The 27,353-nt window shown below is 38.3% G+C and overlaps 1 protein-coding gene across 50 annotated transcripts; it reads left to right on the top strand.

Moving 5' to 3' along the window:
• Positions 1-475: 475 nt before the first annotated feature.
• Positions 476-22,928, top strand: LOC127877035 (uncharacterized). Of its 50 annotated transcripts, none has more exons than XR_008048198.1 (12): positions 482-1,124; positions 4,124-4,287; positions 6,010-6,110; positions 6,616-6,779; positions 8,503-8,603; positions 9,108-9,271; positions 10,993-11,093; positions 11,600-11,763; positions 13,486-13,586; positions 14,093-14,256; positions 15,979-16,079; positions 16,586-17,175. XR_008048198.1 is itself a non-coding variant. In XM_052422635.1 (5 exons), the coding sequence occupies exons 1-4, from the start codon at positions 5,221-5,223 to the stop codon at positions 20,983-20,985; spliced, it is 372 nt and encodes a 123-aa protein (XP_052278595.1). In that variant the 5' UTR covers positions 5,119-5,220; the 3' UTR covers positions 20,986-21,065; positions 21,573-22,928. The 50 variants fall into 50 exon arrangements, 22 of the variants coding, with proteins under 22 accessions (XP_052278595.1, XP_052278601.1, XP_052278602.1 ...); XR_008048199.1 differs by lacking the exon at positions 4,124-4,287 and adding an exon at positions 1,630-1,793; XR_008048200.1 differs by lacking the exons at positions 4,124-4,287; positions 6,010-6,110 and adding exons at positions 1,630-1,793; positions 3,517-3,617.
• Positions 22,929-27,353: the final 4,425 nt, after the last annotated feature.

Genomic DNA, 27,353 nt, shown 5'->3' with positions numbered 1-27,353 from the left:
TTTACATTTTGTTATAGCAGATATCGTGATCACACATCAAACGTCATGTCCCTCAAACATGGCGCGGCTAAAATGGTACCACATAGTTAAATAGTTACAATATAGAATGCGAAAATGACCTTTATTCTGCGAGACGATCTTTACGTCAGTGCCAATCCTGCATTTAATGATATCAGGTATCATTGTTACACATCAAACGTCACGACTAATATATTTTGGCCGATCAACTTACCAATTGGCTAAGCTAAGCAAGTAATTGCATGCCAAAATAGTCATATTACTGAGCCGATTCCTGACGTTATTATGAATGAATCACGACCTCGAAGCACGTAGAATAAAAAAAAAACACCTGTAAATATTAGTATGTCCAAAGATTGAAGTTTCAGGTGGAGAGCAAGATGAAAAATATGCCAAATCACATGAATGCAACCCATTTATGCCATTTTTCTCTTTGTTTGTAGGCCTGACCATTTGTCCCTTGAGCCGCAGACGGTCTACAATCCGCTAGCTGTCTTGCTCTGACTGGTGCACTGGACATGATTTCAATGAGAGTCATCATACTGATTGTTTAATTCAAACATGAATTTCAGTTTGTTCGTTAAAGTACTAACTTAGCTGTGTATTTACAGTGGACGTAGTGGTGCGTCGCATGCGGTAGACTAGGTATTTCCATATATACACTATGTTTACAGAATTGCGGCCGGTGGAGCAACATAGCTGATGAGTAAATAGCGCTAGTTCTTCAGACAAATAACTTTATTTTCAACCTATAAAGCATATTTAGCTGTAGGTGGGGCCATTTAGCTGTAAGATCTGGCTTTGGTTCTGTTAAGCCCTTAGAGTAATGAATTTCAGAGTGAAGACCATAGCGCCTTTTCCTAGTCAAGTATCAGGCAGCTGTATGTCTTTTCAGAAATGCACATGTCTTCTTTAGTATGTCATTGTGATTGCTTTTAAGATAGGCAATAAACTCATAACCTTTAGAAAAAGGAGCATCTGTAAATTCAGATTTCACTATTTCAGAGTCAGCCAGACCATGATTGAGCTTAAGGATTGTGCTGCGGATGCGGCCTGTGCAGTTCCGGGAGAAAGTCACTGTCTTGGGCATTGCGGTCTGGTATCAGGTAAGCACTATTGAAAGCCTCACACTTTTGGGGGGTCTGCAGCCTTGTGCTGTCAATGCTATCTGGTTCAAGTACAATTAGAATGCATTCTTCAAGCAGTACCACATCAGATATGGTTATCTCAAGCTTACAGTTCTCGGGCAGATATGACTTCGATGTGTTCTTGCCAGCAGAACCCCGACAGGCCAAACTATGCGTTAAGCACTATTTTCCACAGCAACCCTTGCAGACAAAAAAAAATACTTGAAATTACTTCTGGCATTTAATTTCTAATTTCCTTTACATCTCTTTTGTATGTTTGTTTGCTCTTTTCAACTCTGACATGCCATCTTGCTCCGATTGATAGAGCATACCTGTTTTGTTTAGAGCCGAGTCCCCAGCTGCTCGAGTTTGCCGTGTCAATAATGATAAAGCCATGGCATGATGTCTCCTTTATGTGTTTCCTTATCTCAGTGTTGAACATAATTGCCAGTTTCAGGGGCCTTAACATTTTATTTTATTAAAGGTCTGGATGATCCTTGCCTGACTCCGGGTTTGTGTACACCTCAATCCGACTCCCTGTCCGGTACCGAGGCCGCAGTGGTGCAGCGCTTGTGGACGATCCATCGACATCCTGAAAGGTCAACACTTCACCAAGCTGGGAAAATTGATCCTGATAGTCATCCCCAGGTAGTGAAATGAATGTACACTGAACTACAGAGGAATCACACCCAAATGACTTTTCCGACATTAGTGTGGCCCCTCGGGCAGGAATTCCTTAGCAAACATGTTTATTTGCATGGGGACTGTGGCATTTTTGCAAAACTTAAGCTTTCAACGCTGGATTTTAAAGAGAACACTTAATAAAATGAAGCCAACAGGACTTATTTTAATGAGAGAGACTATCTGGATGAGCAACAAATGTCACATTGTGTCGTAAGCTGTTGAAGGAGCGATTTGCGCCATTTCAAGTGTTAATTTTGGGTAGCAGGCTTGTATCGGCTTGAAAGCTGCAAATTATTCCTCTCATCATGATAGCATTAATTATTTTAATTGCAATGTGTATGTTTAGATTGTAAGTGAAGCTTTTAATAATAATTTTCTTGAAAAACATGATTTTATATGCTGTCAGTGAGTTTTTTGTGTGAAAAAAGTGCTTAAAATTTAAAAAAAAGTCTCCTTTTTCATCAAGAAAAGTACACTGATTCACAATCAATACATTTATTTGGGCCTTTTGCTGATATATTGGTGAATTTCGCATGCAATGATACCAGTTTTTGCCATAAAAGTTACGCGTAACAATAATTAGAGACACAAAATCAGCTGTCGTCACTTAGACTAAAAATCATGCATTCCGACTTGACTGCGGCCAATTTAGTCACCGCTTTAAATGGCCATTTTAAGGCCTTTTCCCCCCTCCGAATGCACTGAAATTGCATATTCATTGTGGAAATAGTTTAAATCTCATGTGGAGAAAGTTTGAAAAGGATAGGACAAAGTTGAGTTCCCTGAAATTAAAAAAGCACATTTACTGCAATGTCAAGGTCACGTGGATTCGTCTGCAAGCGAGACAAGTAGAACATGAATTTTAATGAATGTTTTGATGATTTGGGTGCTAAAATAGATGAGAGATGTCAATTTTTTGGTTCAAATGGATGTTTTAGGTGATTTTGGACTGTTCCGGATGGGAGGGGGACCTGGTATGGACAAGTAAGGGTTACATTTCCAACAAATCTTGAATGTAAATATTATTATGTCCAAAGATTGAAGTTTCAGGTGGAGAGCAAGATGAAAAATATGCCAAATCACATGAATGCAACCCATTTATGCCATTTTTCTCTTTGTTTGTAGGCCTGACCATTTGTCCCTTGAGCCGCAGACGGTCTACAATCCGCTAGCTGTCTTGCTCTGACTGGTGCACTGGACATGATTTCAATGAGAGTCATCATACTGATTGTTTAATTCAAACATGAATTTCAGTTTGTTCGTTAAAGTACTAACTTAGCTGTGTATTTACAGTGGACGTAGTGGTGCGTCGCATGCGGTAGACTAGGTATTTCCATATATACACTATGTTTACAGAATTGCGGCCGGTGGAGCAACATAGCTGATGAGTAAATAGCGCTAGTTCTTCAGACAAATAACTTTATTTTCAACCTATAAAGCATATTTAGCTGTAGGTGGGGCCATTTAGCTGTAAGATCTGGCTTTGGTTCTGTTAAGCCCTTAGAATAATGAATTTCAGAGTGAAGACCATAGCGCCTTTTCCTAGTCAAGTATCAGGCAGCTGTATGTCTTTTCAGAAATGCACATGTCTTCTTTAGTATGTCATTGTGATTGCTTTTAAGATAGGCAATAAACTCATAACCTTTAGAAAAAGGAGCATCTGTAAATTCAGATTTCACTATTTCAGAGTCAGCCAGACCATGATTGAGCTTAAGGATTGTGCTGCGGATGCGGCCTGTGCAGTTCCGGGAGAAAGTCACTGTCTTGGGCATTGCGGTCTGGTATCAGGTAAGCACTATTGAAAGCCTCACACTTTTGGGGGGTCTGCAGCCTTGTGCTGTCAATGCTATCTGGTTCAAGTACAATTAGAATGCATTCTTCAAGCAGTACCACATCAGATATGGTTATCTCAAGCTTACAGTTCTCGGGCAGATATGACTTCGATGTGTTCTTGCCAGCAGAACCCCGACAGGCCAAACTATGCGTTAAGCACTATTTTCCACAGCAACCCTTGCAGACAAAAAAAAAATACTTGAAATTACTTCTGGCATTTAATTTCTAATTTCCTTTACATCTCTTTTGTATGTTTGTTTGCTCTTTTCAACTCTGACATGCCATCTTGCTCCGATTGATAGAGCATACCTGTTTTGTTTAGAGCCGAGTCCCCAGCTGCTCGAGTTTACCGTGTCAATAATGATAAAGCCATGGCATGATGTCTCCTTTATGTGTTTCCTTATCTCAGTGTTGAACATAATTGCCAGTTTCAGGGGCCTTAACATTTTATTTTATTAAAGGTCTGGATGATCCTTGCCTGACTCCGGGTTTGTGTACACCTCAATCCGACTCCCTGTCCGGTACCGAGGCCGCAGTGGTGCAGCGCTTGTGGACGATCCATCGACATCCTGAAAGGTCAACACTTCACCAAGCTGGGAAAATTGATCCTGATAGTCATCCCCAGGTAGTGAAATGAATGTACACTGAACTACAGAGGAATCACACCCAAATGACTTTTCCGACATTAGTGTGGCCCCTCGGGCAGGAATTCCTTAGCAAACATGTTTATTTGCATGGGGACTGTGGCATTTTTGCAAAACTTAAGCTTTCAACGCTGGATTTTAAAGAGAACACTTAATAAAATGAAGCCAACAGGACTTATTTTAATGAGAGAGACTATCTGGATGAGCAACAAATGTCACATTGTGTCGTAAGCTGTTGAAGGAGCGATTTGCGCCATTTCAAGTGTTAATTTTGGGTAGCAGGCTTGTATCGGCTTGAAAGCTGCAAATTATTCCTCTCATCATGATAGCATTAATTATTTTAATTGCAATGTGTATGTTTAGATTGTAAGTGAAGCTTTTAATAATAATTTTCTTGAAAAACATGATTTTATATGCTGTCAGTGAGTTTTTTGTGTGAAAAAAGTGCTTAAAATTTAAAAAAAGTCTCCTTTTTCATCAAGAAAAGTACACTGATTCACAATCAATACATTTATTTGGGCCTTTTGCTGATATATTGGTGAATTTCGCATGCAATGATACCAGTTTTTGCCATAAAAGTTACGCGTAACAATAATTAGAGACACAAAATCAGCTGTCGTCACTTAGACTAAAAATCATGCATTCCGACTTGACTGCGGCCAATTTAGTCACCGCTTTAAATGGCCATTTTAAGGCCTTTTCCCCCCTCCGAATGCACTGAAATTGCATATTCATTGTGGAAATAGTTTAAATCTCATGTGGAGAAAGTTTGAAAAGGATAGGACAAAGTTGAGTTCCCTGAACTTAAAAAAGCACATTTACTGCAATGTCAAGGTCACGTGGATTCGTCTGCAAGCGAGACAAGTAGAACATGAATTTTAATGAATGTTTTGATGATTTGGGTGCTAAAATAGATGAGAGATGTCAATATTTTGGTTCAAATGGATGTTTTAGGTGATTTTGGACTGTTCCGGATGGGAGGGGGACCTGGTATGGACAAGTAAGGGTTACATTTCCAACAAATCTTGAATGTAAATATTATTATGTCCAAAGATTGAAGTTTCAGGTGGAGAGCAAGATGAAAAATATGCCAAATCACATGAATGCAACCCATTTATGCCATTTTTCTCTTTGTTTGTAGGCCTGACCATTTGTCCCTTGAGCCGCAGACGGTCTACAATCCGCTAGCTGTCTTGCTCTGACTGGTGCACTGGACATGATTTCAATGAGAGTCATCATACTGATTGTTTAATTCAAACATGAATTTCAGTTTGTTCGTTAAAGTACTAACTTAGCTGTGTATTTACAGTGGACGTAGTGGTGCGTCGCATGCGGTAGACTAGGTATTTCCATATATACACTATGTTTACAGAATTGCGGCCGGTGGAGCAACATAGCTGATGAGTAAATAGCGCTAGTTCTTCAGACAAATAACTTTATTTTCAACCTATAAAGCATATTTAGCTGTAGGTGGGGCCATTTAGCTGTAAGATCTGGCTTTGGTTCTGTTAAGCCCTTAGAGTAATGAATTTCAGAGTGAAGACCATAGCGCCTTTTCCTAGTCAAGTATCAGGCAGCTGTATGTCTTTTCAGAAATGCACATGTCTTCTTTAGTATGTCATTGTGATTGCTTTTAAGATAGGCAATAAACTCATAACCTTTAGAAAAAGGAGCATCTGTAAATTCAGATTTCACTATTTCAGAGTCAGCCAGACCATGATTGAGCTTAAGGATTGTGCTGCGGATGCGGCCTGTGCAGTTCCGGGAGAAAGTCACTGTCTTGGGCATTGCGGTCTGGTATCAGGTAAGCACTATTGAAAGCCTCACACTTTTGGGGGGTCTGCAGCCTTGTGCTGTCAATGCTATCTGGTTCAAGTACAATTAGAATGCATTCTTCAAGCAGTACCACATCAGATATGGTTATCTCAAGCTTACAGTTCTCGGGCAGATATGACTTCGATGTGTTCTTGCCAGCAGAACCCCGACAGGCCAAACTATGCGTTAAGCACTATTTTCCACAGCAACCCTTGCAGACAAAAAAAAATACTTGAAATTACTTCTGGCATTTAATTTCTAATTTCCTTTACATCTCTTTTGTATGTTTGTTTGCTCTTTTCAACTCTGACATGCCATCTTGCTCCGATTGATAGAGCATACCTGTTTTGTTTAGAGCCGAGTCCCCAGCTGCTCGAGTTTGCCGTGTCAATAATGATAAAGCCATGGCATGATGTCTCCTTTATGTGTTTCCTTATCTCAGTGTTGAACATAATTGCCAGTTTCAGGGGCCTTAACATTTTATTTTATTAAAGGTCTGGATGATCCTTGCCTGACTCCGGGTTTGTGTACACCTCAATCCGACTCCCTGTCCGGTACCGAGGCCGCAGTGGTGCAGCGCTTGTGGACGATCCATCGACATCCTGAAAGGTCAACACTTCACCAAGCTGGGAAAATTGATCCTGATAGTCATCCCCAGGTAGTGAAATGAATGTACACTGAACTACAGAGGAATCACACCCAAATGACTTTTCCGACATTAGTGTGGCCCCTCGGGCAGGAATTCCTTAGCAAACATGTTTATTTGCATGGGGACTGTGGCATTTTGGCAAAACTTAAGCTTTCAACGCTGGATTTTAAAGAGAACACTTAATAAAATGAAGCCAACAGGACTTATTTTAATGAGAGAGACTATCTGGATGAGCAACAAATGTCACATTGTGTCGTAAGCTGTTGAAGGAGCGATTTGCGCCATTTCAAGTGTTAATTTTGGGTAGCAGGCTTGTATCGGCTTGAAAGCTGCAAATTATTCCTCTCATCATGATAGCATTAATTATTTTAATTGCAATGTGTATGTTTAGATTGTAAGTGAAGCTTTTAATAATAATTTTCTTGAAAAACATGATTTTATATGCTGTCAGTGAGTTTTTTGTGTGAAAAAAGTGCTTAAAATTTTAAAAAAGTCTCCTTTTTCATCAAGAAAAGTACACTGATTCACAATCAATACATTTATTTGGGCCTTTTGCTGATATATTGGTGAATTTCGCATGCAATGATACCAGTTTTTGCCATAAAAGTTACGCGTAACAATAATTAGAGACACAAAATCAGCTGTCGTCACTTAGACTAAAAATCATGCATTCCGACTTGACTGCGGCCAATTTAGTCACCGCTTTAAATGGCCATTTTAAGGCCTTTTCCCCCCTCCGAATGCACTGAAATTGCATATTCATTGTGGAAATAGTTTAAATCTCATGTGGAGAAAGTTTGAAAAGGATAGGACAAAGTTGAGTTCCCTGAACTTAAAAAAGCACATTTACTGCAATGTCAAGGTCACGTGGATTCGTCTGCAAGCGAGACAAGTAGAACATGAATTTTAATGAATGTTTTGATGATTTGGGTGCTAAAATAGATGAGAGATGTCAATATTTTGGTTCAAATGGATGTTTTAGGTGATTTTGGACTGTTCCGGATGGGAGGGGGACCTGGTATGGACAAGTAAGGGTTACATTTCCAACAAATCTTGAATGTAAATATTATTATGTCCAAAGATTGAAGTTTCAGGTGGAGAGCAAGATGAAAAATATGCCAAATCACATGAATGCAACCCATTTATGCCATTTTTTCTCTTTGTTTGTAGGCCTGACCATTTGTCCCTTGAGCCGCAGACGGTCTACAATCCGCTAGCTGTCTTGCTCTGACTGGTGCACTGGACATGATTTCAATGAGAGTCATCATACTGATTGTTTAATTCAAACATGAATTTCAGTTTGTTCGTTAAAGTACTAACTTAGCTGTGTATTTACAGTGGACGTAGTGGTGCGTCGCATGCGGTAGACTAGGTATTTCCATATATACACTATGTTTACAGAATTGCGGCCGGTGGAGCAACATAGCTGATGAGTAAATAGCGCTAGTTCTTCAGACAAATAACTTTATTTTCAACCTATAAAGCATATTTAGCTGTAGGTGGGGCTATTTAGCTGTAAGATCTGGCTTTGGTTCTGTTAAGCCCTTAGAGTAATGAATTTCAGAGTGAAGACCATAGCGCCTTTTCCTAGTCAAGTATCAGGCAGCTGTATGTCTTTTCAGAAATGCACATGTCTTCTTTAGTATGTCATTGTGATTGCTTTTAAGATAGGCAATAAACTCATAACCTTTAGAAAACGGAGCATCTGTAAATTCAGATTTCACTATTTCAGAGTCAGCCAGACCATGATTGAGCTAAAGGATTGTGCTGCGGATGCGGCCTGTGCAGTTCCGGGAGAAAGTCACTGTCTTGGGCATTGCGGTCTGGTATCAGGTAAGCACTATTGAAAGCCTCACACTTTTGGGGGTCTGCAGCCTTGTGCTGTCAATGCTATCTGGTTCAAGTACAATTAGAATGCATTCTTCAAGCAGTACTACATCAGATATGGTTATCTCAAGCTTACAGTTCTCGGGCAGATATGACTTCGATGTGTTCTTGCCAGCAGAACCCCGACAGGCCAAACTATGCGTTAAGCACTATTTTCCACAGCAACCCTTGCAGACAAAAAAAAATACTTGAAATTACTTCTGGCATTTAATTTCTAATTTCCTTTACATCTCTTTTGTATGTTTGTTTGCTCTTTTCAACTCTGACATGCCATCTTGCTCCGATTGATAGAGCATACCTGTTTTGTTTAGAGCCGAGTCCCCAGCTGCTCGAGTTTGCCGTGTCAATAATGATAAAGCCATGGCATGATGTCTCCTTTATGTGTTTACTTATCTCAGTGTTGAACATAATTGCCAGTTTCAGGGGCCTTAACATTTTATTTTATTAAAGGTCTGGATGATCCTTGCCTGACTCCGGGTTTGTGTACACCTCAATCCGACTCCCTGTCCGGTACCGAGGCCGCAGTGGTGCAGCGCTTGTGGACGATCCATCGACATCCTGAAAGGTCAACACTTCACCAAGCTGGGAAAATTGATCCTGATAGTCATCCCCAGGTAGTGAAATGAATGTACACTGAACTACAGAGGAATCACACCCAAATGACTTTTCCGACATTAGTGTGGCCCCTCGGGCAGGAATTCCTTAGCAAACATGTTTATTTGCATGGGGACTGTGGCATTTTTGCAAAACTTAAGCTTTCAACGCTGGATTTTAAAGAGAACACTTAATAAAATGAAGCCAACAGGACTTATTTTAATGAGAGAGACTATCTGGATGAGCAACAAATGTCACATTGTGTCGTAAGCTGTTGAAGGAGCGATTTGCGCCATTTCAAGTGTTAATTTTGGGTAGCAGGCTTGTATCGGCTTGAAAGCTGCAAATTATTCCTCTCATCATGATAGCATTAATTATTTTAATTGCAATGTGTATGTTTAGATTGTAAGTGAAGCTTTTAATAATAATTTTCTTGAAAAACATGATTTTATATGCTGTCAGTGAGTTTTTTGTGTGAAAAAAGTGCTTAAAATTAAAAAAAGTCTCCTTTTTCATCAAGAAAAGTACACTGATTCACAATCAATACATTTATTTGGGCCTTTTGCTGATATATTGGTGAATTTCGCATGCAATGATACCAGTTTTTGCCATAAAAGTTACGCGTAACAATAATTAGAGACACAAAATCAGCTGTCGTCACTTAGACTAAAAATCATGCATTCCGACTTGACTGCGGCCAATTTAGTCACCGCTTTAAATGGCCATTTTAAGGCCTTTTCCCCCCTCCGAATGCACTGAAATTGCATATTCATTGTGGAAATAGTTTAAATCTCATGTGGAGAAAGTTTGAAAAGGATAGGACAAAGTTGAGTTCCCTGAACTTAAAAAAGCACATTTACTGCAATGTCAAGGTCACGTGGATTCGTCTGCAAGCGAGACAAGTAGAACATGAATTTTAATGAATGTTTTGATGATTTGGGTGCTAAAATAGATGAGAGATGTCAATATTTTGGTTCAAATGGATGTTTTAGGTGATTTTGGACTGTTCCGGATGGGAGGGGGACCTGGTATGGACAAGTAAGGGTTACATTTCCAACAAATCTTGAATGTAAATATTATTATGTCCAAAGATTGAAGTTTCAGGTGGAGAGCAAGATGAAAAATATGCCAAATCACATGAATGCAACCCATTTATGCCATTTTTCTCTTTGTTTGTAGGCCTGACCATTTGTCCCTTGAGCCGCAGACGGTCTACAATCCGCTAGCTGTCTTGCTCTGACTGGTGCACTGGACATGATTTCAATGAGAGTCATCATACTGATTGTTTAATTCAAACATGAATTTCAGTTTGTTCGTTAAAGTACTAACTTAGCTGTGTATTTACAGTGGACGTAGTGGTGCGTCGCATGCGGTAGACTAGGTATTTCCATATATACACTATGTTTACAGAATTGCGGCCGGTGGAGCAACATAGCTGATGAGTAAATAGCGCTAGTTCTTCAGACAAATAACTTTATTTTCAACCTATAAAGCATATTTAGCTGTAGGTGGGGCCATTTAGCTGTAAGATCTGGCTTTGGTTCTGTTAAGCCCTTAGAGTAATGAATTTCAGAGTGAAGACCATAGCGCCTTTTCCTAGTCAAGTATCAGGCAGCTGTATGTCTTTTCAGAAATGCACATGTCTTCTTTAGTATGTCATTGTGATTGCTTTTAAGATAGGCAATAAACTCATAACCTTTAGAAAACGGAGCATCTGTAAATTCAGATTTCACTATTTCAGAGTCAGCCAGACCATGATTGAGCTTAAGGATTGTGCTGCGGATGCGGCCTGTGCAGTTCCGGGAGAAAGTCACTGTCTTGGGCATTGCGGTCTGGTATCAGGTAAGCACTATTGAAAGCCTCACACTTTTGGGGGGTCTGCAGCCTTGTGCTGTCAATGCTATCTGGTTCAAGTACAATTAGAATGCATTCTTCAAGCAGTACTTCATCAGATATGGTTATCTCAAGCTTACAGTTCTCGGGCAGATATGACTTCGATGTGTTCTTGCCAGCAGAACCCCGACAGGCCAAACTATGCGTTAAGCACTATTTTCCACAGCAACCCTTGCAGACAAAAAAAAAATACTTGAAATTACTTCTGGCATTTAATTTCTAATTTCCTTTACATCTCTTTTGTATGTTTGTTTGCTCTTTTCAACTCTGACATGCCATCTTGCTCCGATTGATAGAGCATACCTGTTTTGTTTAGAGCCGAGTCCCCAGCTGCTCGAGTTTGCCGTGTCAATAATGATAAAGCCATGGCATGATGTCTCCTTTATGTGTTTCCTTATCTCAGTGTTGAACATAATTGCCAGTTTCAGGGGCCTTAACATTTTATTTTATTAAAGGTCTGGATGATCCTTGCCTGACTCCGGGTTTGTGTACACCTCAATCCGACTCCCTGTCCGGTACCGAGGCCGCAGTGGTGCAGCGCTTGTGGACGATCCATCGACATCCTGAAAGGTCAACACTTCACCAAGCTGGGAAAATTGATCCTGATAGTCATCCCCAGGTAGTGAAATGAATGTACACTGAACTACAGAGGAATCACACCCAAATGACTTTTCCGACATTAGTGTGGCCCCTCGGGCAGGAATTCCTTAGCAAACATGTTTATTTGCATGGGGACTGTGGCATTTTTGCAAAACTTAAGCTTTCAACGCTGGATTTTAAAGAGAACACTTAATAAAATGAAGCCAACAGGACTTATTTTAATGAGAGAGACTATCTGGATGAGCAACAAATGTCACATTGTGTCGTAAGCTGTTGAAGGAGCGATTTGCGCCATTTCAAGTGTTAATTTTGGGTAGCAGGCTTGTATCGGCTTGAAAGCTGCAAATTATTCCTCTCATCATGATAGCATTAATTATTTTAATTGCAATGTGTATGTTTAGATTGTAAGTGAAGCTTTTAATAATAATTTTCTTGAAAAACATGATTTTATATGCTGTCAGTGAGTTTTTTGTGTGAAAAAAGTGCTTAAAATTTAAAAAAAGTCTCCTTTTTCATCAAGAAAAGTACACTGATTCACAATCAATACATTTATTTGGGCCTTTTGCTGATATATTGGTGAATTTCGCATGCAATGATACCAGTTTTTGCCATAAAAGTTACGCGTAACAATAATTAGAGACACAAAATCAGCTGTCGTCACTTAGACTAAAAATCATGCATTCCGACTTGACTGCGGCCAATTTAGTCACCGCTTTAAATGGCCATTTTAAGGCCTTTTCCCCCCTCCGAATGCACTGAAATTGCATATTCATTGTGGAAATAGTTTAAATCTCATGTGGAGAAAGTTTGAAAAGGATAGGACAAAGTTGAGTTCCCTGAAATTAAAAAAGCACATTTACTGCAATGTCAAGGTCACGTGGATTCGTCTGCAAGCGAGACAAGTAGAACATGAATTTTAATGAATGTTTTGATGATTTGGGTGCTAAAATAGATGAGAGATGTCAATATTTTGGTTCAAATGGATGTTTTAGGTGATTTTGGACTGTTCCGGATGGGAGGGGGACCTGGTATGGACAAGTAAGGGTTACATTTCCAACAAATCTTGAATGTAAATATTATTATGTCCAAAGATTGAAGTTTCAGGTGGAGAGCAAGATGAAAAATATGCCAAATCACATGAATGCAACCCATTTATGCCATTTTTCTCTTTGTTTGTAGGCCTGACCATTTGTCCCTTGAGCCGCAGACGGTCTACAATCCGCTAGCTGTCTTGCTCTGACTGGTGCACTGGACATGATTTCAATGAGAGTCATCATACTGATTGTTTAATTCAAACATGAATTTCAGTTTGTTCGTTAAAGTACTAACTTAGCTGTGTATTTACAGTGGACGTAGTGGTGCGTCGCATGCGGTAGACTAGGTATTTCCATATATACACTATGTTTACAGAATTGCGGCCGGTGGAGCAACATAGCTGATGAGTAAATAGCGCTAGTTCTTCAGACAAATAACTTTATTTTCAACCTATAAAGCATATTTAGCTGTAGGTGGGGCCATTTAGCTGTAAGATCTGGCTTTGGTTCTGTTAAGCCCTTAGAGTAATGAATTTCAGAGTGAAGACCATAGCGCCTTTTCCTAGTCAAGTATCAGGCAGCTGTATGTCTTTTCAGAAATGCACATGTCTTCTTTAGTATGTCATTGTGATTGCTTTTAAGATAGGCAATAAACTCATAACCTTTAGAAAAAGGAGCATCTGTAAATTCAGATTTCACTATTTCAGAGTCAGCCAGACCATGATTGAGCTTAAGGATTGTGCTGCGGATGCGGCCTGTGCAGTTCCGGGAGAAAGTCACTGTCTTGGGCATTGCGGTCTGGTATCAGGTAAGCACTATTGAAAGCCTCACACTTTTGGGGGGTCTGCAGCCTTGTGCTGTCAATGCTATCTGGTTCAAGTACAATTAGAATGCATTCTTCAAGCAGTACTTCATCAGATATGGTTATCTCAAGCTTACAGTTCTCGGGCAGATATGACTTCGATGTGTTCTTGCCAGCAGAACCCCGACAGGCCAAACTATGCGTTAAGCACTATTTTCCACAGCAACCCTTGCAGACAAAAAAAAAATACTTGAAATTACTTCTGGCATTTAATTTCTAATTTCCTTTACATCTCTTTTGTATGTTTGTTTGCTCTTTTCAACTCTGACATGCCATCTTGCTCCGATTGATAGAGCATACCTGTTTTGTTTAGAGCCGAGTCCCCAGCTGCTCGAGTTTGCCGTGTCAATAATGATAAAGCCATGGCATGATGTCTCCTTTATGTGTTTCCTTATCTCAGTGTTGAACATAATTGCCAGTTTCAGGGGCCTTAACATTTTATTTTATTAAAGGTCTGGATGATCCTTGCCTGACTCCGGGTTTGTGTACACCTCAATCCGACTCCCTGTCCGGTACCGAGGCCGCAGTGGTGCAGCGCTTGTGGACGATCCATCGACATCCTGAAAGGTCAACACTTCACCAAGCTGGGAAAATTGATCCTGATAGTCATCCCCAGGTAGTGAAATGAATGTACACTGAACTACAGAGGAATCACACCCAAATGACTTTTCCGACATTGGTGTGGCCCCTCGGGCAGGAATTCCTTAGCAAACATGTTTATTTGCATGGGGACTGTGGCATTTTTGCAAAACTTAAGCTTTCAACGCTGGATTTTAAAGAGAACACTTAATAAAATGAAGCCAACAGGACTTATTTTAATGAGAGAGACTATCTGGATGAGCAACAAATGTCACATTGTGTCGTAAGCTGTTGAAGGAGCGATTTGCGCCATTTCAAGTGTTAATTTTGGGTAGCAGGCTTGTATCGGCTTGAAAGCTGCAAATTATTCCTCTCATCATGATAGCATTAATTATTTTAATTGCAATGTGTATGTTTAGATTGTAAGTGAAGCTTTTAATAATAATTTTCTTGAAAAACATGATTTTATATGCTGTCAGTGAGTTTTTTGTGTGAAAAAAGTGCTTAAAATTAAAAAGAAGTCTCCTTTTTCATCAAGAAAAGTACACTGATTCACAATCAATACATTTATTTGGGCCTTTTGCTGATATATTGGTGAATTTCGCATGCAATGATACCAGTTTTTGCCATAAAAGTTACGCGTAACAATAATTAGAGACACAAAATCAGCTGTCGTCACTTAGACTAAAAATCATGCATTCCGACTTGACTGCGGCCAATTTAGTCACCGCTTTAAATGGCCATTTTAAGGCCTTTTCCCCCCTCCGAATGCACTGAAATTGCATATTCATTGTGGAAATAGTTTAAATCTCATGTGGAGAAAGTTTGAAAAGGATAGGACAAAGTTGAGTTCCCTGAAATTAAAAAAGCACATTTACTGCAATGTCAAGGTCACGTGGATTCGTCTGCAAGCGAGACAAGTAGAACATGAATTTTAATGAATGTTTTGATGATTTGGGTGCTAAAATAGATGAGAGATGTCAATATTTTGGTTCAAATGGATGTTTTAGGTGATTTTGGACTGTTCCGGATGGGAGGGGGACCTGGTATGGACAAGTAAGGGTTACATTTCCAACAAATCTTGAATGTAAATATTATTATGTCCAAAGTTTGAAGTTTCAGGTGGAGAGCAAGATGAAAAATATGCCAAATCACATGAATGCAACCCATTTATGCCATTTTTCTCTTTGTTTGTAGGCCTGACCATTTGTCCCTTGAGCCGCAGACGGTCTACAATCCGCTAGCTGTCTTGCTCTGACTGGTGCACTGGACATGATTTCAATGAGAGTCATCATACTGATTGTTTAATTCAAACATGAATTTCAGTTTGTTCGTTAAAGTACTAACTTAGCTGTGTATTTACAGTGGACGTAGTGGTGCGTCGCATGCGGTAGACTAGATATTTCCATATATACACTATGTTTACAGAATTGCGGCCGGTGGAGCAACATAGCTGATGAGTAAATAGCGCTAGTTCTTCAGACAAATAACTTTATTTTCAACCTATAAAGCATATTTAGCTGTAGGTGGGGCCATTTAGCTGTAAGATCTGGCTTTGGTTCTGTTAAGCCCTTAGAGTAATGAATTTCAGAGTGAAGACCATAGCGCCTTTTCCTAGTCAAGTATCAGGCAGCTGTATGTCTTTTCAGAAATGCACATGTCTTCTTTAGTATGTCATTGTGATTGCTTTTAAGATAGGCAATAAACTCATAACCTTTAGAAAAAGGAGCATCTGTAAATTCAGATTTCACTATTTCAGAGTCAGCCAGACCATGATTGAGCTTAAGGATTGTGCTGCGGATGCGGCCTGTGCAGTTCCGGGAGAAAGTCACTGTCTTGGGCATTGCGGTCTGGTATCAGGTAAGCACTATTGAAAGCCTCACACTTTTGGGGGGTCTGCAGCCTTGTGCTGTCAATGCTATCTGGTTCAAGTACAATTAGAATGCATTCTTCAAGCAGTACTTCATCAGATATGGTTATCTCAAGCTTACAGTTCTCGGGCAGATATGACTTCGATGTGTTCTTGCCAGCAGAACCCCGACAGGCCAAACTATGCGTTAAGCACTATTTTCCACAGCAACCCTTGCAGACAAAAAAAAAATACTTGAAATTACTTCTGGCATTTAATTTCTAATTTCCTTTACATCTCTTTTGTATGTTTGTTTGCTCTTTTCAACTCTGACATGCCATCTTGCTCCGATTGATAGAGCATACCTGTTTTGTTTAGAGCCGAGTCCCCAGCTGCTCGAGTTTGCCGTGTCAATAATGATAAAGCCATGGCATGATGTCTCCTTTATGTGTTTCCTTATCTCAGTTTTGAACATAATTGCCAGTTTCAGGGGCCTTAACATTTTATTTTATTAAAGGTCTGGATGATCCTTGCCTGACTCCGGGTTTGTGTACACCTCAATCCGACTCCCTGTCCGGTACCGAGGCCGCAGTGGTGCAGCGCTTGTGGACGATCCATCGACATCCTGAAAGGTCAACACTTCACCAAGCTGGGAAAATTGATCCTGATAGTCATCCCCAGGTAGTGAAATGAATGTACACTGAACTACAGAGGAATCACACCCAAATGACTTTTCCGACATTAGTGTGGCCCCTCGGGCAGGAATTCCTTAGCAAACATGTTTATTTGCATGGGGACTGTGGCATTTTTGCAAAACTTAAGCTTTCAACGCTGGATTTTAAAGAGAACACTTAATAAAATGAAGCCAACAGGACTTATTTTAATGAGAGAGACTATCTGGATGAGCAACAAATGTCACATTGTGTCGTAAGCTGTTGAAGGAGCGATTTGCGCCATTTCAAGTGTTAATTTTGGGTAGCAGGCTTGTATCGGCTTGAAAGCTGCAAATTATTCCTCTCATCATGATAGCATTAATTATTTTAATTGCAATGTGTATGTTTAGATTGTAAGTGAAGCTTTTAATAATAATTTTCTTGAAAAACATGATTTTATATGCTGTCAGTGAGTTTTTTGTGTGAAAAAAGTGCTTAAAATAAAAAAAAAGTCTCCTTTTTCATCAAGAAAAGTACACTGATTCACAATCAATACATTTATTTGGGCCTTTTGCTGATATATTGGTGAATTTCGCATGCAATTATACCAGTTTTTGCCATAAAAGTTACGCGTAACAATAATTAGAGACACAAAATCAGCTGTCGTCACTTAGACTAAAAATCATGCATTCCGACTTGACTGCGGCCAATTTAGTCACCGCTTTAAATGGCCATTTTAAGGCCTTTTCCCCCCTCCGAATGCACTGAAATTGCATATTCATTGTGGAAATAGTTTAAATCTCATGTGGAGAAAGTTTGAAAAGGATAGGACAAAGTTGAGTTCCCTGAACTTAAAAAAGCACATTTACTGCAATGTCAAGGTCACGTGGATTCGTCTGCAAGCGAGACAAGTAGAACATGAATTTTAATGAATGTTTTGATGATTTGGGTGCTAAAATAGATGAGAGATGTCAATATTTTGGTTCAAATGGATGTTTTAGGTGATTTTGGACTGTTCCGGATGGGAGGGGGACCTGGTATGGACAAGTAAGGGTTACATTTCCAACAAATCTTGAATGTAAATATTATTATGTCCAAAGATTGAAGTTTCAGGTGGAGAGCAAGATGAAAAATATGCCAAATCACATGAATGCAACCCATTTATGCCATTTTTCTCTTTGTTTGTAGGCCTGACCATTTGTCCCTTGAGCCGCAGACGGTCTACAATCCGCTAGCTGTCTTGCTCTGACTGGTGCACTGGACATGATTTCAATGAGAGTCATCATACTGATTGTTTAATTCAAACATGAATTTCAGTTTGTTCGTTAAAGTACTAACTTAGCTGTGTATTTACAGTGGACGTAGTGGTGCGTCGCATGCGGTAGACTAGGTATTTCCATATATACACTATGTTTACAGAATTGCGGCCGGTGGAGCAACATAGCTGATGAGTAAATAGCGCTAGTTCTTCAGACAAATAACTTTATTTTCAACCTATAAAGCATATTTAGCTGTAGGTGGGGCCATTTAGCTGTAAGATCTGGCTTTGGTTCTGTTAAGCCCTTAGAGTAATGAATTTCAGAGTGAAGACCATAGCGCCTTTTCCTAGTCAAGTATCAGGCAGCTGTATGTCTTTTCAGAAATGCACATGTCTTCTTTAGTATGTCATTGTGATTGCTTTTAAGATAGGCAATAAACTCATAACCTTTAGAAAAAGGAGCATCTGTAAATTCAGATTTCACTATTTCTGAGTCAGCCAGACCATGATTGAGCTTAAGGATTGTGCTGCGGATGCGGCCTGTGCAGTTCCGGGAGAAAGTCACTGTCTTGGGCATTGCGGTCTGGTATCAGGTAAGCACTATTGAAAGCCTCACACTTTTGGGGGGTCTGCAGCCTTGTGCTGTCAATGCTATCTGGTTCAAGTACAATAAGAATGCATTCTTCAAGCAGTACTTCATCAGATATGGTTATCTCAAGCTTACAGTTCTTGGGCAGATATGACTTCGATGTGTTCTTGCTAGCAGAACCCCGACAGGCCAAACTATGCGTTAAGCACTATTTTCCACAGCAACCCTTGCAGACAAAAAAAAAATACTTGAAATTACTTCTGGCATTTAATTTCTAATTTCCTTTACATCTCTTTTGTATGTTTGTTTGCTCTTTTCAACTCTGACATGCCATCTTGCTCCGATTGATAGAGCATACCTGTTTTGTTTAGAGCCGAGTCCCCAGCTGCTCGAGTTTGCCGTGTCAATAATGATAAAGCCATGGCATGATGTCTCCTTTATGTGTTTCCTTATCTCAGTGTTGAACATAATTGCCAGTTTCAGGGGCCTTAACATTTTATTTTATTAAAGGTCTGGATGATCCTTGCCTGACTCCGGGTTTGTGTACACCTCAATCCGACTCCCTGTCCGGTACCGAGGCCGCAGTGGTGCAGCGCTTGTGGACGATCCATCGACATCCTGAAAGGTCAACACTTCACCAAGCTGAGAAAATTGATCCTGATAGTCATCCTCAGGTAGTGAAATGAATGTACACTGAACTACAGAGGAATCACACCCAAATGACTTTTCCGACATTAGTGTGGCCCCTCGGGCAGGAATTCCTTAGCAAACATGTTTATTTGCATGGGGACTGTGGCATTTTTGCAAAACTTAAGCTTTCAACGCTGGATTTTAAAGAGAACACTTAATAAAATGAAGCCAACAGGACTTATTTTAATGAGAGAGACTATCTGGATGAGCAACAAATGTCACATTGTGTCGTAAGCTGTTGAAGGAGCGATTTGCGCCATTTCAAGTGTTAATTTTGGGTAGCAGGCTTGTATCGGCTTGAAAGCTGCAAATTATTCCTCTCATCATGATAGCATTAATTATTTTAATTGCAATGTGTATGTTTAGATTGTAAGTGAAGCTTTTAATAATAATTTTCTTGAAAAACATGATTTTATATGCTGTCAGTGAGTTTTTTGTGTGAAAAAAGTGCTTAAAATTAAAAAGAAGTCTCCTTTTTCATCAAGAAAAGTACACTGATTCACAATCAATACATTTATTTGGGCCTTTTGCTGATATATTGGTGAATTTCGCATGCAATGATACCAGTTTTTGCCATAAAAGTTACGCGTAACAATAATTAGAGACACAAAATCAGCTGTCGTCACTTAGACTAAAAATCATGCATTCCGACTTGACTGCGGCCAATTTAGTCACCGCTTTAAATGGCCATTTTAAGGCCTTTTCCCCCCTCCGAATGCACTGAAATTGCATATTCATTGTGGAAATAGTTTAAATCTCATGTGGAGAAAGTTTGAAAAGGATAGGACAAAGTTGAGTTCCCTGAAATTAAAAAAGCACATTTACTGCAATGTCAAGGTCACGTGGATTCGTCTGCAAGCGAGACAAGTAGAACATGAATTTTAATGAATGTTTTGATGATTTGGGTGCTAAAATAGATGAGAGATGTCAATATTTTGGTTCAAATGGATGTTTTAGGTGATTTTGGACTGTTCCGGATGGGAGGGGGACCTGGTATGGACAAGTAAGGGTTACATTTCCAACAAATCTTGAATGTAAATATTATTATGTCCAAAGATTGAAGTTTCAGGTGGAGAGCAAGATGAAAAATATGCCAAATCACATGAATGCAACCCATTTATGCCATTTTTCTCTTTGTTTGTAGGCCTGACCATTTGTCCCTTGAGCCGCAGACGGTCTACAATCCGCTAGCTGTCTTGCTCTGACTGGTGCACTGGACATGATTTCAATGAGAGTCATCATACTGATTGTTTAATTCAAACATGAATTTCAGTTTATTCGTTAAAGTACTAACTTAGCTGTGTATTTACAGTGGACGTAGTGGTGCGTCGCATGCGGTAGACTAGGTATTTCCATATATACACTATGTTTACAGAATTGCGGCCGGTGGAGCAACATAGCTGATGAGTAAATAGCGCTAGTTCTTCAGACAAATAACTTTATTTTCAACCTATAAAGCATATTTAGCTGTAGGTGGGGCCATTTAGCTGTAAGATCTGGCTTTGGTTCTGTTAAGCCCTTAGAGTAATGAATTTCAGAGTGAAGACCATAGCGCCTTTTCCTAGTCAAGTATCAGGCAGCTGTATGTCTTTTCAGAAATGCACATGTCTTCTTTAGTATGTCATTGTGATTGCTTTTAAGATAGGCAATAAACTCATATCCTTTAGAAAAAGGAGCATCTGTAAATTCAGATTTCACTATTTCAGAGTCAGCCAGACCATGATTGAGCTTAAGGATTGTGCTGCGGATGCGGCCTGTGCAGTTCCGGGAGAAAGTCATTGTCTTGGGCATTGCGGTCTGGTATCAGGTAAGCACTATTGAAAGCCTCACACTTTTGGGGGGTCTGCAGCCTTGTGCTGTCAATGCTATCTGGTTCAAGTACAATTAGAATGCATTCTTCAAGCAGTACTTCATCAGATATGGTTATCTCAAGCTTACAGTTCTCGGGCAGATATGACTTCGATGTGTTCTTGCCAGCAGAACCCCGACAGGCCAAACTATGCGTTAAGCACTATTTTCCACAGCAACCCTTGCAGACAAAAAAAAAAATACTTGAAATTACTTCTGGCATTTAATTTCTAATTTCCTTTACATCTCTTTTGTATGTTTGTTTGCTCTTTTCAACTCTGACATGCCATCTTGCTCCGATTGATAGAGCATACCTGTTTTGTTTAGAGCCGAGTCCCCAGCTGCTCGAGTTTGCCGTGTCAATAATGATAAAGCCATGGCATGATGTCTCCTTTATGTGTTTCCTTATCTCAGTGTTGAACATAATTGCCAGTTTCAGGGGCCTTAACATTTTATTTTATTAAAGGTCTGGATGATCCTTGCCTGACTCCGGGTTTGTGTACACCTCAATCCGACTCCCTGTCCGGTACCGAGGCCGCAGTGGTGCAGCGCTTGTGGACGATCCATCGACATCCTGAAAGGTCAACACTTCACCAAGCTGGGAAAATTGATCCTGATAGTCATCCCCAGGTAGTGAAATGAATGTACACTGAACTACAGAGGAATCACACCCAAATGACTTTTCCGACATTAGTGTGGCCCCTCGGGCAGGAATTCCTTAGCAAACATGTTTATTTGCATGGGGACTGTGGCATTTTTGCAAAACTTAAGCTTTCAACGCTGGATTTTAAAGAGAACACTTAATAAAATGAAGCCAACAGGACTTATTTTAATGAGAGAGACTATCTGGATGAGCAACAAATGTCACATTGTGTCGTAAGCTGTTGAAGGAGCGATTTGCGCCATTTCAAGTGTTAATTTTGGGTAGCAGGCTTGTATCGGCTTGAAAGCTGCAAATTATTCCTCTCATCATGATAGCATTAATTATTTTAATTGCAATGTGTATGTTTAGATTGTAAGTGAAGCTTTTAATAATAATTTTCTTGAAAAACATGATTTTATATGCTGTCAGTGAGTTTTTTGTGTGAAAAAAGTGCTTAAAATTAAAAAGAAGTCTCCTTTTTCATCAAGAAAAGTACACTGATTCACAATCAATACATTTATTTGGGCCTTTTGCTGATATATTGGTGAATTTCGCATGCAATGATACCAGTTTTTGCCATAAAAGTTACGCGTAACAATAATTAGAGACACAAAATCAGCTGTCGTCACTTAGACTAAAAATCATGCATTCCGACTTGACTGCGGCCAATTTAGTCACCGCTTTAAATGGCCATTTTAAGGCCTTTTCCCCCCTCCGAATGCACTGAAATTGCATATTCATTGTGGAAATAGTTTAAATCTCATGTGGAGAAAGTTTCAAAAGGATAGGACAAAGTTGAGTTCCCTTAAAGGTTACATTACACTAAATCATTGTGTATCCCTCCGTGGTCCATTCGAAAGTAGTGCCTATTTCTAAAGAGTTCCTTTTCTCTTCTTGAATATAAGCCATTTAACAATGTGAGACATGTCTTTTGTGGTTATTTGTAATATCCTGTATGTGTCTGGAGTACTTTGATGCCTTGGATTGGAAGCTAACTTAAAAGATGGACTTTTTAGGGTGTGTTTTCTATTGTGTGGGGCTTTTGTCGAAATTAGGATTCCGAAACACGTTTTTCTACGGTGGGTTCATTCGACAGCGATTTACTTTCTTAGAAGTTGCGAGACGGTATGTTTTTGATTGCAATTATTGGAAGAGGACAGATCCATCTTTAAAATGATACCAGGTTCGGAAAAATTGATACGTCGAAAAGGCAAGAAAAATGCTGTGAAAGTTGTCAGTTTTATAATGGGACCCTATGGGAATCGGAATTAGTGTAATATAACCAATAAACAATCCCAGAATCTATCATTCTATACATAAATGGTGACGTCACTACGTTATTGTCACCTCTATACTTAGACGCATCACGCACCTCCATTTGGAGGCATTTATGACTACGACACAAAGAAGTCCGCGGATGAATGAAGAATTTGCTTTATAAGTAATCTTTCAGGTTATGATTTAAAAGTTAAGTATAGTTTTGTTCAGTCTTACGGTCTTATGTTAGTATCAATTAACATTTTCGTAAGTTTTCAACAATTTCGCTCTTTATTCATTTTTTTAAACTGTGCTTTCACTTTCGGTTGTATAACAACATGTATCCTTTATTGGCGAAAGTTTGCAATTAAATAGCGTTTTCAAAACCGCTTAAAAAGTTTCAGAAGGTGCATCTGATGCATGTTATGAATAGACACAATGTCATAACTATATTGCCGACTAGTATGGGAACAATTTGGTATTTCAAGTGGCTCCATTTGCATTGCAAGAGAAGTTCAAATTGACTTGTTCAGTTTGTTAAATTTTGACACCCTAATTATATATTTTTTTATAAGTGCTTGATAGATTTTTTTCTTTAAATAATTAAGATCAATGAAAATTTTAGTAAAAGCACAGCATTGATGTTCTATGATGGTCATTTTTTAGTGGAATAGTATGTTAGAATAAAACAATTATAACTAGTGTATTAATGAATTTAGATTAGGTGTCATCTTTAAATGGGGTAGTAATTCATTATATGAGATTAGCACATTATATAGTTGAAAAATAAATAACACTTTAATGACTTACCATAGTAAAATTAAGTAGCATAGAATGTGTTGCAGGTCATAAAATGTGAAACTGAAATTGAAGAAGGTTTACAAATATTTTACACTGACAACACTGTTGGTTTTCAAAAAAAAAATCCTTCCTATCTACCTGCCCTAGTTTTTTGGGGCAAATTTAAATATTATTAATATCATTGAGTTAAATTATTAAAATATCAATATGTTTTGATTACATTAGCTTATTTTATTATTAATAATAAATACTTTGCAAGGAAAGTCCAATTCTGTTTTAATTAGTCTTAATTAGGTACTAGTAAAATTGAAAATATCAGTGACATCCAAAACTTGGCTTATATGCATATGAATGCATATTTTCTTTGACAGTTACATAGTACCCTATTTAATTGGATTAAAAACAACAAATAACTATAGTTCTACAACCCAGCCCAAGTTGACTCAAACTGAATTAATTCATCAATTGATCCTATTTAATTATATTAAAAACAACATGTGTAAGATTTTGAGAATATCTCATGTATTCCTCTAGTATTCCTCTAGTACACCAACATGCACGTCTTACTAATGATTAACATGCACTCCTTAAACAGTTTAACAAAAATAATGAATGATTAATCCAAAGAAAACAACAAACAAGCTGCTTCATATAAAAAGTTAATTACATAAGATTACATAAGCAAAAAAATCATTTTGATAATAAATCAAGATTTTACTTCAACCAAACCATTATAAATTTATTGTGAGGAGGGGGGTAATGTAAGCACTAAAACTAAAATGGGGGAAATGTCTGGTGAGGGAACATCTTAGGGGGGGCGTCCGGAATTCCTGCTAAGGGCGACAGTGTTGTTAATGTGTCTTTAGAGGAAATAACTGAAGGAAAGTACTCATTGGTGTATGCCCATCCAGAAGCATTTCTGAGCATATCAATAGGAACAGCAATATTGAGTGCATTTGAAAGAGATATAACTGTTTCATGTATTGCTTTTGATGAAGCCCACAAATCATGGTCCTTTAATGGTAGCTTTCCTATTAGCGAATTTTATACTTATTTTTTACTCTACAATCTAGCTCTTTTGTCATAAAATGAGAAGTTTTATTATCCAACAGGTTTTGTGTTTGAACCTCACAAATTTTATAATACCAAAGTCCCATCATATAATCATCATCACAATCAGCAGCAGCATTATCATATTCATCATCATCATTGTTAGCAGCAGCATCATTGTGTTGTATTATCAGAATTCAATACAAATACAAACACAACCATTACAACTCTTACTACTACTACTACTAATTAATTAATTATCTACTACTACAACAAGAACAACAACTACGACTACTACTACTGATCTTACTTCTACTACTACTAGTCTACTACTACTACTACTACTACTACTACTACTACTACTTCTACTACTACTACTACTACTTCTACTACTACTACTACTACTACTACTACTACTACTACTACTACCACCACCACCACCACCACCACCACCACTACTACTACTACTACTACTACAACTACTACTACTTGGTACACCAGAACTTGTTGTCCATGGAGATGATAAGGAGAACTCCCAGAGTATTGATCGAACCCACGCCCAGCGGACATCATTCTCTACAGCATAGCGACCATGAATTAATATTTGACACCATGTACAACATAATTCACCTTATTACAAAAAACATGGAATTCACAAAGTGACTGAAAATGCTTTAAAATAAATGCAAATTTGAAATTTGAAACAAAACAACCTAAGCAATACATAATAAGAAACACTACATTATTGAAACACTGATACCATGAACATTTTAGGGTGTAACACCTTATGTACATGTACCAGACCTTTAATGTACTACCGGTACTTTGAAACTTTATGTACCACCTACATAAAATATAGGTGTTATTGTCCATTCATTCATAGCAGTCCTGATGAATTATGGTCATTCTCTAAACATGATTAAAGTCTAAAGAAGGAAATAATTTTGATTTTTTTTACAGTTTGAACATTGAGGTCATTCTCTCTTCTCTTCAAAGTATCATATTTCAATTATACAATATAATACAAACATTTTAGACTTTATAATCCTTAGTCAGGATAAGATAAGAGACAAATGAATTTTTATAATTTACTTCAATTTCAGGTAAGACTAATAAATCATTTATTAAGTACTACATGTACTTGGGCTAATAAATTAAACTAAGACACTCAGTGACACTTAGACAATCTGACAAAATATAAAATCTATCGCCAATATATAAGTCTAAATTCATAAATACTATCACACAAAATACATTTCATCAATAACACACATTCATATTAAATTAGTTATCTCTTTATATTATAAATATGGTACATAAAGTGTCAGATAGTGGTACATAAAGTTTCGGTATATAAACGGACTGGTACGTAATGTGTGACATTCAACATTTTAAAAATCAGTTAACAATATATGGACTTCATTGTTTTGCATATACGCAATCAAAGCATATTTATTAAAAATTAAAACACACTGTTCATGGCTGTATCTTTTTATTTATACATGCATGATAAACTATTCTGGTTATTAATACATTTTTAAAATTATATATAAACAAGAGCACCACATTATGGGTGCCAAGCTAGGCTGCGGTGCAGTTTTGAATAAATGAAATTTAAAAGAATTTTTTAGAGGTTAGTGACCTTGACCTTTGACCGAGTGACCCCAAAATGGGTGTGGTGTGTAGAAATCATCACGGTGCATATACATGTGAGGTTTCAATGTTATAGGTGGAAGCACTTTGATTTTAGAGCCGATGTAAAGGTTTTAGCACCACGCGGACATCTGACGACGAGCTATGACAATACCAAGGGTTTTCCCCGAAAACAGCCGAGCTAAAATTGAGCACCATTAGTCCAAATTGTTGACGCTCTTAAATATTAAGCTACTTTTTATATGGGTAATATTTGGAGCAAAGAATTTAGCCCATATAAAAAGTATCTCTAAATTCTTATAAATAAGACTAGAGCGCCATATAAATTAAATGGAAAACATACGACTTTATGTCAAGAAAAATAAAGCTGTAAAAATCTCACCTGCTCGTCTTTGATGTTGCAATTAGCACATTCAGCATTTTCAGTATCTACTAAATAAATATATGAAAGTGCCAAATGTCCAAGATACCATGACTTCCTCCTCAAAATGTTAGATCCTTTGAACTCCATTTATTTTATCCCTGATTATTCCTTTCACACATGAAGCCTACATGTAAGATTCCTTGTAATGTTCACAGCGTTTATTTTAAATCGTTTACGTCCTCAAATTTCAGCAGGTATTAAATTATAAATATTTATTAATGATTTTGATTTATTTACTATTTCGAAGATACAGTCTTGCAACGTGTTTAGTTAGTCTAAGTTACGTGTTAGGTGATTCTTACAAACAATAGACTGACATGAAAAGTGGCTCCTTTTGAAGCACAAACTGCATCCATGTATATATTTCAGCTGGCCCGGTTTGATGGGGCCTGTTTTTGATAATAATTAATTACCATTTT

Source organism: Dreissena polymorpha, chromosome 4, assembly GCF_020536995.1.
Source record: "Dreissena polymorpha isolate Duluth1 chromosome 4, UMN_Dpol_1.0, whole genome shotgun sequence".
Lineage (NCBI taxonomy): Eukaryota > Metazoa > Mollusca > Bivalvia > Myida > Dreissenidae > Dreissena > Dreissena polymorpha.
This window is presented reverse-complemented; position numbering and strand designations above follow the sequence as displayed.

Bases quoted from the DNA above. Each gene is read 5' to 3' on its own strand.
- LOC127877035 (XM_052422635.1), top strand. From the start codon at position 5,221: ATGAGAGATGTCAATATTTTGGTTCAAATGGATGTTTTAGGTGATTTT. The intron at 5,307-6,009 runs GTAAGGGTTACA...TCACTATTTCAG, and splicing joins GGGGGACCTGGTATGGACAA to AGTCAGCCAGACCATGATTG. The intron at 6,111-16,585 runs GTAAGCACTATT...ATTTTATTAAAG, and splicing joins GCATTGCGGTCTGGTATCAG to GTCTGGATGATCCTTGCCTG.